Raw genomic sequence first — 12,138 nt, forward strand, 5'->3', positions numbered from 1 at the left:
GCTCCAAGATGCCCCCGTTGGTCAGGTTCTCCAGCAGGAACGTGTGCACATCCTGCCTCTCTGCGGGGGTGGGAGACACCCTGCCTTGCATAAAGGCCCTCTGTGCCAGGGTCTCCCGTGTTCTTTGGAAGAAGGGAGATGGGCAGGGGCGGGGGGAGCAGGAGAGCCCGTGTGCTCCACACAGGGGTCCCACTCCTGGCTCCAGCCCTCACCGGCTGCGCAGGCCTCTCTGAACCTCCAGGTGTAAGGTGGGCACTAAAGGGTTTGCCTCCCAGCGCTGCCGTGCACACTAGCAAGACTGCGCACACAAACACGGAGCCTGGTGCCTGGCACCACGGTGCTCTCAGGAGTGGGGTCGGGTAGACTGACCGCAGAGCCTGCCCTGGGTGTGACCTGAAGCCCACGGCCTGCAGGAAGCAGAGCCAAGTGTGAGCATGGACAGACCTCCCAGCTGGCCATGGAGCTCGGGCCCCAGACAAGTCCAGGCAGCCCCTTGCCCACACTTTAAAACACACCGATCCACTCTCCCAGGAGAAAGCCTCGACAGGCTCCAGGGTGAAGGAGGAAGATCCCCACAAGGAGTGACCACGGGGGCGAGGGAGGGGGACCTCCTACCAGATTCCATGAATGTGGCTGAGTCGAAGGACAGCCTCTGAGGCCCGGTGCTCGGGCAGCTCTCCAGCTTGACTTCCGACTGGACTTCATAGCTGTGGAAGGGGTCATCTTCCTCCTCGGGGTCCAGTTTCCTCAGCCTGCAGGACACACCCACGTCACAGAAGCCACGCCACACATCTGACCCCTGAATTCTTGCTATTCACTCGTTGCCATGGCAGAGTCAGGAAGGCTTCTAGGCGCGGGGGAGAGCGAGCATGCTGACCCTGGAGGGGCGGGCCAAGCAGACGCAGCAGCCCCCACCCCACCTCCCGGCCCCGAAAGCGGGTGTGAGTGCACGGGGACCTGAGTGCGTTGCCTCCAGCTCCGGAACCCGCTCATCCCTGAGGGCCCGGAAGTGCCTGTCTTCCAAAAATGCACGAATCATGGTTGCTGCCCTCAGGAAGTCCCAGGGCAGGAGAACAAGCGCCCGAGGCCCCAGTCCAGGGAGAGCTGTGCTGTGGTCACTGGCACGATGTTATGGGAAAACAGGAGGCGCCGGAGGGCGGCAGCGGAGGAGAAACGGGGTGGGGGGAGCAGGCAGGAAGTTGGTGAGTCGGCAAATCAGAGAAGCGTGACTGTACCTGGGCGGCAAGAACTTCAGCAGAAGCTCCTGGAAGTCTACTTTCTCCTCCTTTTTGCACTTGGTGTTCCGGACACGGGCAGACCGCCGCTTCGCCGTCTCCCCGTTCTCTTCCGGAATTTTCTTCCGCTTCACTCCCTTCTTGGCTTTATCTCCGGCAGACAGGTCGCCTTCACAGAGAGTGCGAGTTGCCGTCACACGGGCAGAGGACTGACTGCACGCAGGCGCGGGTCCCTCTCAGCCTCTGCCCGCTTGCTCCATCTCTATCGTCTTCAACATCCAAGCCATGGCCCACCTCTTCCTGAACAGCACCCTGAGCTGAGCAAGGTTACCTTCAATCCCGCCCTGCTCAAATCCGCAGCGCCCACAGCAGATCTCCAGACCACTCTCCGTGGCTACAGAACACCGGGTCTCAAGCCAAGCGTCCCCCGCCCCCGCCTTCACCCTGGGTGGCTGCAGGGGCCTCTGTGGCCTCGCGGATGAGCCTGGGACGGGGCAGAGCAAGTAGCAGTCACACTGACTCCACCCACTGTCCAGCCTGAGCACCTGATGATGCCATGTGAGTGAATCACGTGAAGTATACAGAAAGCAGAGGGGTCATGTGCGACTAAGTTAAAAAGGTAGAAACAACTGCACGTGTGTTCATTCAGAAGCTTTTTTCCGTGACACAGAAAACCAAGAAAAAGCCTGGGGGGTTTTGTCTGAAATGTTTTACGATTCCAACAGCAATAAAGATTGGAAGATGTGGTATGGTGTGATGTATCCATCCATCCATCCATCCATTAACGATTCTAGCATGTGCGGTGGGGACTTTGCCGACCCCTTGTTAAGGCGAAGAACTCGGGCTGTTGGGGCGGTGCTGAGCGCTGTGGAGCCTGGCTGGCAACGGAGCAGAACCAGCAGAGGGACCTGCGGCTCACAGCCCAGCAGGGAGAGCAGCCTTTCTGCCAGGACTCGGCCAGGGCTGAGGGGCCCGGGAGCTGCATCCTGAGCCCTGGCCGTCCTGTGGAGGGGGCCCCCGAGGAGCAGCCCCCAGAGCAGGCGGAGAGACTCCCCTGGGGTCCAGCGCCTCTTGCTTAAACCTCAGACCGGGAGGATGAGCAGGACCTGTCCCTCTGAGACCCAAACAGCCCAAGATCATTCCTGCCCAGCCAACCGGTCTCCCCAGAAGCCAGCCCAGGGGTGCTCACCCAGGGGGACGCCGGTCTCCAGCAGGCCGGGGCTGTGCAGCGGGAAGCTGGCTGTGGCCACGGGGGAGTAGGCGAGCACAGGCTCCGCCACGGTCACCGAGGAGCTGGCACTGACGGGGCTGGGCGGGACCGCGCTGACCGGCGCCGCCACCACCGCGGACACCGGAGGCCGGCTGGGGTCCTGATAGTCAGACAGGTCCACCCTCTTGCCGAGGCTGGGCCGCGGCGGCTCGCAGGTGGTGAGGTGGTTGTACATGGCCAGCAGGCTCTCTCCCAGGCACTTCCAGCTGCAGAGAGACAGTGCGCCGCGGTCACCACCTCCAGAGGGCAGGGAGAGCTGTCATGGTTCTGTGGTTGTCGTTACTGACAAAATCTTGAGTCTAACACAGCTGAGGGGGAGCAGCTGGGGCAGGGGCGGGGCCTAGCCACCCCTGCCCATGCTTCACCCCATCAGAAGCCCTGTAGCATCTCAGCCTCAGGCCCCTTCAGACTCACTGACTCACCTGAAAAGCTCCTTCCCCACAAGTCAGATCTTTAAAATATTTGACAGTTCTCTGCTGCCACCCTCTGGGATTTAGACGGGGCCTCCCTGGAGAGGCCCCACTATTTCTTGTGGGTCAGAAAGTAGTCTACACGCCTCCAGCCATCTGTCAATGTGCCCCAGCTCCACCCACGCCACAGCCTGGAGTCAGGCTCTCACCCTTGTGCAGGGCCCACTAGCCGACCCAGCATCCCCAGAGGCACGGGCCACCTACGTGAGGAAGGGGATGGGTTGCACCAGCTTCAGGTCCGGCTCCTTCTCCCGCACCGTCAGCGCCTGCCTCTTCCTCCGCAGCCCCAGGGCCTCATCTATGATGGCCTGCGTCTCAGCCGCGCTCACCGACACATCATGGATCGACATGTCACTAATCGCACAGCATGTAAGACAGGGAGAGGTTTCAATGTGACACACCAGAGCCGAAGCTGACATTGTACAGGCAGGGGTGCAGTAAGTGAACACCCTTTAATCCATATTAATTCTTCCTACAAATACAATAACCACTTGAGTCTGGCCTCCGAAGGCAGTAATTAGCATTCCGAGTGCCCACACACACTAGACGTGACTAATACCCGTTGTTCCTTCTGCAATTTGAAATTGAGCAAAGGGTTTTCATTTGTATTAGCAGTATCAGAGTGATGTCAGAAAAACCACAGGAAAATCAAATCTTGCCGTTTAATTATTTGTGAAAAAATGTTAAAGAATTTACCGAGACCATCCTGCCCATCCCAACAAAAAGTCATCGGCCAGCCAAGCTCGCCAAAGTCTACGGTGTCTCCAAAGGACAGCAAGAGCGGGCTCTGGGGCCTCAGGAGCCCTTCCGCAGGCACACCTCTGCCTGCGGTGGCCCAGCAGGACCGGCCTCCTGCCCAGGCTGTCTTGAGGCCTCCCAGCAGGGCTCCACCACAGAGCCACCTGGGGAAGGACTGACCTGCTTTCTCTCAGGACAGATGTGAACCAGAGACAGTCTTACAAGGGACAGACTGAGCTCAATAACCTCCACGACCACCATCAGCTGAGTTCCAGGCCCAGGAAACACCAGAGGGTGGAGAAGCTGGCGCAACGGGAGGCCGCGGGAGGGAGGCCGCCAAAGCCTGGAAAGCTGCTCAGAGCCTGAGAGCTGGAACATGAAGGAGGTGCGACCGCACAGCACGTGGAGAGGTGGGGGATGGTGTCCAGGTGAGAGCAAAGGGAGCCAGGTGCAAGGACAGGACAGAGCACGAGGGGACCAGGCCTAGAACCTCCCCGGGACCTGAGACAGGTCTCCTCCTGGGCAATGCTATCGAGCGTGGTTTTTGTCCTGGAGACAAGGCAGGGTGGTATAGGATCAGAGGTGTGTTTGTGACAATGAACTTGGGCAACACTAGGAGCAAAATCCCAGAAAGAGGAAAACCAAGTGTCAAGGAGGCCTGGTGGTCATCAGGCTGCTACAAGCAGCCAGAGAAGAGCTGGCAGGGGAAGAGGGACTGGGGAGGAGGCAGCAGCCAGCCGAGGAGGCAGTGCTGACACGGGGCGCACAGCTGAGGAGCACACAAGACAGATCACCCCAGTTTCCCAGGTGCTGATGAGGGAAAGAAGTGCAGGGCCTGTCCCCAGGAGGTGCGCACGCCTCCTGATGTTCACCAGCTGCTCGGGAGGGACACGAGGCAGGACCTACCATTTAAGGAACATTCGGAGGGAGTCTTTCCGGAGACAAGGCTGCTCCTCAAATATCTTCTCCTTGAGGACCAGCCCCTTGCTGTAGCGGCAGTCCTTCTCCAGCGCTTTGCAGATGAAGTACAGACAGGCTGCAGGCAGAGACAGTTACGACGCTGATGCGCACACTAAGCGCCGCCTGCCAGTTACTAGCAGGAACATGTTCCTGCTCTGGGATCGAAGAAACGCATAGCAAGCAATCACAGACCCCATTTCAACTGACTCAAGCAGGAAATACTTCTGAAAATAATGCTGCCCACAGCAGAGGGGGCCACAAACAAAAGGGACTGGGTTCTGCTGGGACCGGCCTGCAGCACACTGGTCAGCCCTCTCAGAGCGCTCCTGGACAGCCGCCCTCTACTCTGGCCTCGGAGAGCACCCAGGGGAGGCTGGCCCCCTGGGAGGCCCAGAACCCCCACGGCCAGAGCACTTCCAGCGCCGGCCTCAGGGCCTGTCCGTGCCAGGGCAGGTGTTCTCTGCAGAGCAGAGGGCAAGTTGAGACCAGAGAGCAGAAGCAACTGAAGGCAGCCGGGGGCTCTGTCCGCAGAGATCGTCCCAGGAGCCCTGCTGCTCTGCAAAAGCAGTGAGCTCTCCGGCACCAGAAAAGTCAAGCTGTGGCTGCCAGGCCCTCTGCCAGCAAGTCCCAGGAGCAGGCTCTGGCACAGAAGGGCACAGCAGGGATGAAAGGAGACGCAGCGGTAAAACCATGCAAGAGCATGTTACTCCCTTAATACGCTCGATAAATTTCAACTGAGTGAGAAAGACAAGCAGAATGAAGCAGAGATGCAAACACATCTCCATTCTCCCCGACAGTCAGGCAAAAAGACCTGCAGTGTTAACCTGGGCTTCCTCTCACCCAAGCCACCCTCCCTCCGCTGTCCCCAAAACACAGCGCCTGGGAGAGAGTGTCACAGCCCGACTCACTCGTATAGTCGCTGAGGGTGTACAGGACAGTGATGAGGTTGTCCAGACAGGGCCAATGGTCAGGGTTGCACCGCAGCCCCTCTTCAAAAGCATGGCGAGCCAGGGGCACCCGGATGAGCCTCAGGGCCACGTGTCCGATCTTATACCAGAGGTTGACATCCGTGGAGTCCAGCATGACAGCCTGGAGGCGGCACAAGCAGGGGACACACACACTCGTCAGCTCTCTCACCGAGCCACTGCCTGTGGTGGCGGGAGAGGCAAGCGCCGGCCTCGCCACTCAAACTACCCAGGAACATGGCAAATAGAAACGACAGGGACCAATTTACCGAATTCAGAGCATGTTCCTTTTTAAAAATATGTTTTTATTGATTTTTAGAGAGAGAGGAAGGGAGAGGGGGAGAGAGATGGAAACATCATCAATCCACCACCTCCCGCACAGCCCCTACTAGGGATCCAGCCCGTAACCTGGGCAAATGCCCTGACTAGGAATCCAACTGGTGACCTCTTGGTTCATGGGTTGACACTCAACCACTGGCCAGGCTCAGAACATATTCCTGATATATTCTGTCACTCTCAACACCTGTATTTCTCACATATTTGACAGAATTTAAAGTGAAAGAAGTAAAACTAAAAGAAAATATAAGCGCTCTAGCCGGTTTGGCTCAGTGGATAGAGCGTTGGCCTGCAGACTGAAGGGTCCCAGGTTCAATCCCAGTCAAGGGCACCTACCATGGTTGCGGGCTTCATCCCCAGCCCTGGTCGTGGCACATGCAGGAGGGAACCAATCGATGTGTCTCTGTCACATTCTCTCTCTCTCTCTCTCTCTCTCTCTCTCTCTCTCTCTTCCTCTCTCCCTTTAACCTTCCCTCCTTCCCTCTTTTCCATTCTCTCTGAAAATCAATGGACAAATAGCTTCAGGTGAGGATTAACAAATAAATTCTTTTCAGCCAATAAGAACACAACCTCACCCCCTCCACCGAGAACTTTCAGAAACACCCAGGGCGGGGAGCGGGGCCCAGGCCGCACCTCCAGGTAGAACGCCATGGCCGTGTCCAGGTCCTCCCGCTGGGCGGCCAGCTGGGCCAGGTTCTTATACGTGGAATATTTCAGCATCAGCCCTGGGTGCTTCAACCCTTCCTTCTCGTCACCAGAGGGGACGGCCTGGGAACAAACCAACAGGAACAGTGACACAGGCCCAAAGCCCATCGGGCAGGCGCAGGACACCTCCCTGAAGAGTGAAAGCGCGGCACCGATGTTCTCAGAGGACCCTCGTGCTGGACACACAGAGAAGAAAGGCCAGACGACCCCGAGGCGGTCTGTGGGCAGCCTGGTCACCAAGAGACACAGGGGAACCCTCCCACTGCTGCCGCCAGGCCTGAGGGTTCAAGTCTGGACAGACACATTTCTGGCATCAGTAAGCCAGCCAGTGGGTCCCCAGAGCAGGTTTGAAGAGGGGGGAGTAGCGTGTGAAGGGATCACCCGGGGACAGCAGGCAGGGCCTCGCGCTTCCCAGGCAGGAGGTGCCAGGCGACCAGCAGCCCGCACGGCCTACAGGTCCCACAGCAGGAAGAGCACGGGAGCAGGAGTCGGGAGGCTGAGCTCCAGGCTCTGGGACTTGTCACTGGTCCACGACAAGTTACTTGACTCTGAAGTCAGTGTCCCGAGAAGCGCTGTAACGTAAGGACAAGAATTCCTGCCCGAAATACCAAAAGTGAAATGAGCCCAAGAGCATCAAGATTGTCCACGTGCTTTACGTGAAAAGTTCTGACAACTCTCAGAGAACATGGCTTCTGAGGAACCAGATTAGAAGCCTACCGCTCTAAGCACAGCACTTGAGCACATTTCTCACACAGACACTGGCTGCACCAAGCAGCTTCCAGGGCGAGCCCACCCCCAGCCTGGTCTGGGGACAGGCCCTGAGCTCACATCCTTCTTCAGGCTGAGAATAGGCAAGCCCCCAGGAACCTTCAGGAAGACCCCTTGACTAATCCTACCCTAGAGCTCTTAAGAGTCCCATCAAAAACACTGAAAAGCTCACAATCAAGCCTCACTCACTATTTTCTGCTGTCGTCTGGCTGACAAGCCGCGCCCCACCTCCCTGACAGAGCGGCTGTGAAGACTAAGAACAGTGACCGCGGACACTTCAGGGCTCTGAACCTGCACCAAGCACCATCCCACCTGCCTCACTGGGCTCACCCAACCCTCCCAGCCACCCACTCACCAGGGAAGCTGAGGGGCAGGGAGGAGAAACAACGTGTCCAAGGTCACCCGGCCAAGAGGGGGAGGGCAGAGGGCAGCCAGGGTGCCTGGCTCCAGGGCCTGCTCGGCCGGCTGGCGCCTCACCTCCCGCAGCAGGCGCGCCTCCAGCAGCTCATGGTAGGCCTTGGCGGACTCCTCAAACTGGTCATGTTTCTGCAGATCCAGGGCCTTGTGATACAAGGCAAAAGCCTCTGCTTCCTGCAGACAAAGACAGGAGACGTTTTCACGTAGGACAAAGGTTGTCTTCTTTATGCCAACTTGTATGTAACGGGGGCTGCAGGCGAGGCCCTGTTAACTGCCCGCTGTGCCCTCTGTTGTGAAAGCAACCCTAACACGCCCACCTCCCGGATCTCGTCCCCTCGAGTCCCATGAAGGGCACATCTGAACGGTGTAAAGCGGGGGCCAGGTCCGCCTGCAGGGGAGGGCCGAGCCTTACACACCTGCGCCTCCTTCGTCTGGGTTTTGTGGCTCTTGAAGCTTCCTTCATGGTCATCCTCGACCGTGGAGCTGGCGTTTAAGGCCGCAATGCGAATCTAGAGACGGAGGGTCAAGGGAAGATGAGATGTCACTTGTCTTTTCAACAACCCACAATGCATTCAGCTCTGCTCCATAACCTATTCTGCCTTGACAGCTATGGCTCTCAGGATATGGACCACAAAGAATAAGCCATCATCTGGTTAAAAAAAAAAAAAAAAGTGCTAGATTAGAGGGACATCTGTAATACTTTCAACAATAAACATCAAAAAAAGAAGCGTTGGCTAGGACAGGGTGTCAAGGGCTACGCTACGCCGTTCTTACTAGATGCTATTCTTACTAAAGGTTAAAATGCAGCGGAGTATCTTGCAGACCAGCTATAAACTGAACAGCTTGACAGGAACTCAACTCAGACATGCAGCCCCGGCAAAGAATGCGTCATTAATGGAGCAAACAGTGCACAGCGCAGTGGCCCCGCCGCCCTTGGGGAGAGCTCTGGATACGGACCACGTCCTGTACCCTGTACTTGCGGCTGCCGCCAGACCACCCGGGGCAAGGGCGCTGGCCTGGAACAGAGCGCCCCAGGCAGTGAGCCCTTTGAGTTCAGTAACAGAAGGGCCGGACGTGGCTGGGGGTCAGGGAGCGTGTCCTGGGCACTGTCCACTGCAAAGGGAACACAGCCGGGACACCCAGCAACGACCCAGCACAGAGGGAGACCCAGGAACTGGAATAACAGGTCCCAACAAAATGGGTTAACTCGCCCTTTCTAGCAGCCACGAGGAGGCCTGCGAGCGAGCCGCTCCAACAGAAGGGCAAGGTTCACACCTCGAATGTACCGCAGCGGGAGGAAGGCTGCCCACAGGGACAGCCTCAGGGTCCCCTCGGGAAAATGCCCCCCTCCAGCAGAACAGCCAGCATTGTCCTCACCATGCTCGGAGCTTCAGCTGCCGCCCGGCACTGCTTCCCATCACCCGCGGAGGCCACACCAGTCACCAGTCTCCTGGACAGAGGACAAAGGACAGAGGGGGCCCATGAAGAGCCTAGAATGTCACAATGCAGGGCCCCCCGGGAACCAGCCCCCACAGCCACGGGCCTCTGGGCACTCAGGCTGGTGGCCGACCTCCTGGGAAGGGCTGTGTGTGCTGCCACACCGGGAGCCCCTCAACCCCCCAGCTTGAGCGTGTGCCCTTGCCAGGCAAGGCGCCAAGTGCCAGAACAAGGAAGAGTGAGACCAACTCCTGCCCCCAGGCCTCACTGCTCAGCAGAGGCAATGGATCTATCAACAATTTTTTTCCCCAAAAGTTGACTGAAATAAAGAGAAACCGCAACATCGAGGAGTGGAGAAGAACAATTCATTCACGGGGATCCTGAAAGGTTGAGTGGCGGGAACGTGTGTTAGCCTCAAGGGAGGGACCACATGGCAGGGAGAACAGGGTGGCAGACAAGCGAGAGCCAGCAAGGGGCCTGATTCCGGCCGACGTGGCTCAGTGGTTGAGCATTGACCAATGAACCAGGAGGTCATGATTCAATTCCCGGTCAGGGCACATGCCCAGGTTGCAGGCTCGATCCCCAGTGCGGGGCGTGCAGGAGGCAGCCGATCCATGATTCTCTCATCCTTGATCTTTCTCTCTCTCTCCCTCTCCCTTCCTCTCTGAAATCAGTAAAACTATATTTTAAAAAATAAAATAGATATAGTAGTATAAGTCAAATCACTATGCTGTATGCCTTACACTTACATAGTGCTATATGTCAATTATATCTCAATAAAACTGGAAAATTTTTTAATATTTTTAAAAATCAGAAAAAGTCAAAAGACAACTGATAAATTGGCAGAATATCTGCAAGATATACCTCAAAGAGCTAATATTCCTAATAAATGAAGAGCTCTGAAAAACTTAGAGACACAGCATTATTCACAATAGCCAAAAGGTTAAAGCAACCCAAGTGTCTATTGACAGATGAATGGATAAATAAAATGTATATGTGTGTGTGTGTGTGTGTGTGTGTGTGTATATATATATATATATATGTATATATATATGTAATATTATTCAGCCTCGTCGAAGGAAACATATTCTGACATATGGTACAACATGGATGAAACTTACATTATGTTAAGTGACATAAGCCATTCATAAAAAGACAAAACTAGCTGAAACCGGTTTGGCTCAGTGGGTAGAGCGTCGGCCTGCGGACTGAAGGGTCCCAGGTTTGATTCCGGTCAAGGGCATGTACCTCAGTTGCGGGCACATCCCCAGTGGGAGATGTGCAGAGGGCAGCTGATCGATGTTTCTCTCTCATCGATGTTTCTAACTCTCTATCTCTCTCCCTTCCTCTCTGTAAAAATTCAATAAAATATATTTTTTTAAAAAAGACAAAACTATACTAATCCATTTATATGAGGTACTTAGAATAGGCAAATTCATAGCGACAGAAAGTAGAATGGTGGTTGCCAAGGGCTGGGAGAAGGGAAGATGGGGAGTCAGTGTTTAATGGAGACAGAGTTTTGTTTGGGACGATAAAAAAAAAGCTCAGGACGGCACAACAGCGTGGAGGCACTTAATACCATGGAGCGGTGCACTTAAACAACAGTTAAAATGGCACATTTCAAGTAAAGTATACTTTACGCAATTTTTAAAAATATATCTCATTAATTTCAGAGAGAGGAAGGGCGGAGAGAAACATCCATGATGAGAATCATTGACTGGCTGCCTCCTGCACGCCCCCTACTGGACACCAAGCTCGAAGCCTGGGCACGTGCCCTGCCCTGACCTCCTGGGTCAATGAGTTCACGTTCAACCACTGAGCCTCATACAAACAATGCACCAAAGACATGCAGCTGGCTCTCTCAGACACAGGAACGTCTGTTCAAACACACTGACTAGAGAAATGAAACTTTGAACAGCACTGGGACCCCACTCATCCATCAGCCGGCGGAGGTGAAAGTGGGACAGCAGCGCCCTCTGCTGGGGAGGCTGCGGGCTCCTTCTCACACTGGCGGGGGAATGCAACGGGGACCAAGCCCTCTGGAGGGGGCACCGGGCAAAGTGACAGATGCGGCTGTCTTCCAACCAAATGCCAGCCGTCCCACTCCGAGAGCCCACGCTGCAGGTGTACCTCCAACAACGGGAGAATAATATGCACACAGGTACTGCAGCACTGTCATCGCGAGACACGGAAAACCACCTAGATGGCCACAGCTAGTTGTGTGGGTGAATACACTAGACTACAGCCACGCAATGAAGTCACAGGTGCTGCTATAAAAATTAATGAGATCCCAGGACCTAGGGGTTCGATTCCCAATCAGGGCACCTGCCCGGGTGGTGAGCTCCATCCCCAGGAGGGGGCGTGCAGGAGGCAGCCGATCCATGCTTCCCTCTCATCATTGATGTTTCTCTCTCTCCCTTCCTCCATAACAATATATTTTAAAAAAGAAAAATAACTAATGAGGGCATGCGAATAGCAGCTTTATTCGTAATAACCGAAAAGTGGAAACAAACCCGATGCCAACTGATTAACAGATCAAGAAATGTGGTCTCTCCAACAACGGAGTATTAGTCCGCGATGAAAAGGAAGGAGCGGCCCACACCTGGGTGAGCCCTGAAACCATGAAGCTGGCCAGTCCGGGCCCCGTGGGACCTGACCCCACTTACACGAAATGCTCGGAACAGGAAGCCCTATTTAGACAGGTAGGATCTTGCTCTATCTGCAACCAAAGTTTGCACCCTCCAAGGAAACCAGAGGATGTTTCGGTTCTAGCCGCAGACGCCGGCCGTCCCACGCGATGACCGGTAGTGACCTGGCCCCGAGGAGCGCCGGGCCCC

The 12,138-nt window shown here is 55.9% G+C and overlaps 1 protein-coding gene across 1 annotated transcript in view; it reads right to left on the reverse strand.

The window, feature by feature from the left end:
* Window positions 1-9,312, reverse strand: part of CABIN1 (calcineurin binding protein 1) — a 69,756-nt gene extending 60,444 nt beyond the window's left edge. Inside the window, 11 exon segments of the mRNA XM_006768780.2 lie at window positions 3-60; window positions 616-752; window positions 1,236-1,404; window positions 2,425-2,711; window positions 3,180-3,329; window positions 4,620-4,749; window positions 5,582-5,762; window positions 6,608-6,742; window positions 7,925-8,038; window positions 8,281-8,373; window positions 9,242-9,312. Of these exon segments, the coding sequence (XP_006768843.2) occupies window positions 3-60; window positions 616-752; window positions 1,236-1,404; window positions 2,425-2,711; window positions 3,180-3,329; window positions 4,620-4,749; window positions 5,582-5,762; window positions 6,608-6,742; window positions 7,925-8,038; window positions 8,281-8,373; window positions 9,242-9,244 (1,457 nt within the window). The 5' untranslated portion in view covers window positions 9,245-9,312.
* Window positions 9,313-12,138: the final 2,826 nt, after the last annotated feature.

This window comes from Myotis davidii, unplaced genomic scaffold (genome assembly GCF_000327345.1).
Source record: "Myotis davidii unplaced genomic scaffold, ASM32734v1 scaffold43, whole genome shotgun sequence".
NCBI lineage: Eukaryota > Metazoa > Chordata > Mammalia > Chiroptera > Vespertilionidae > Myotis > Myotis davidii.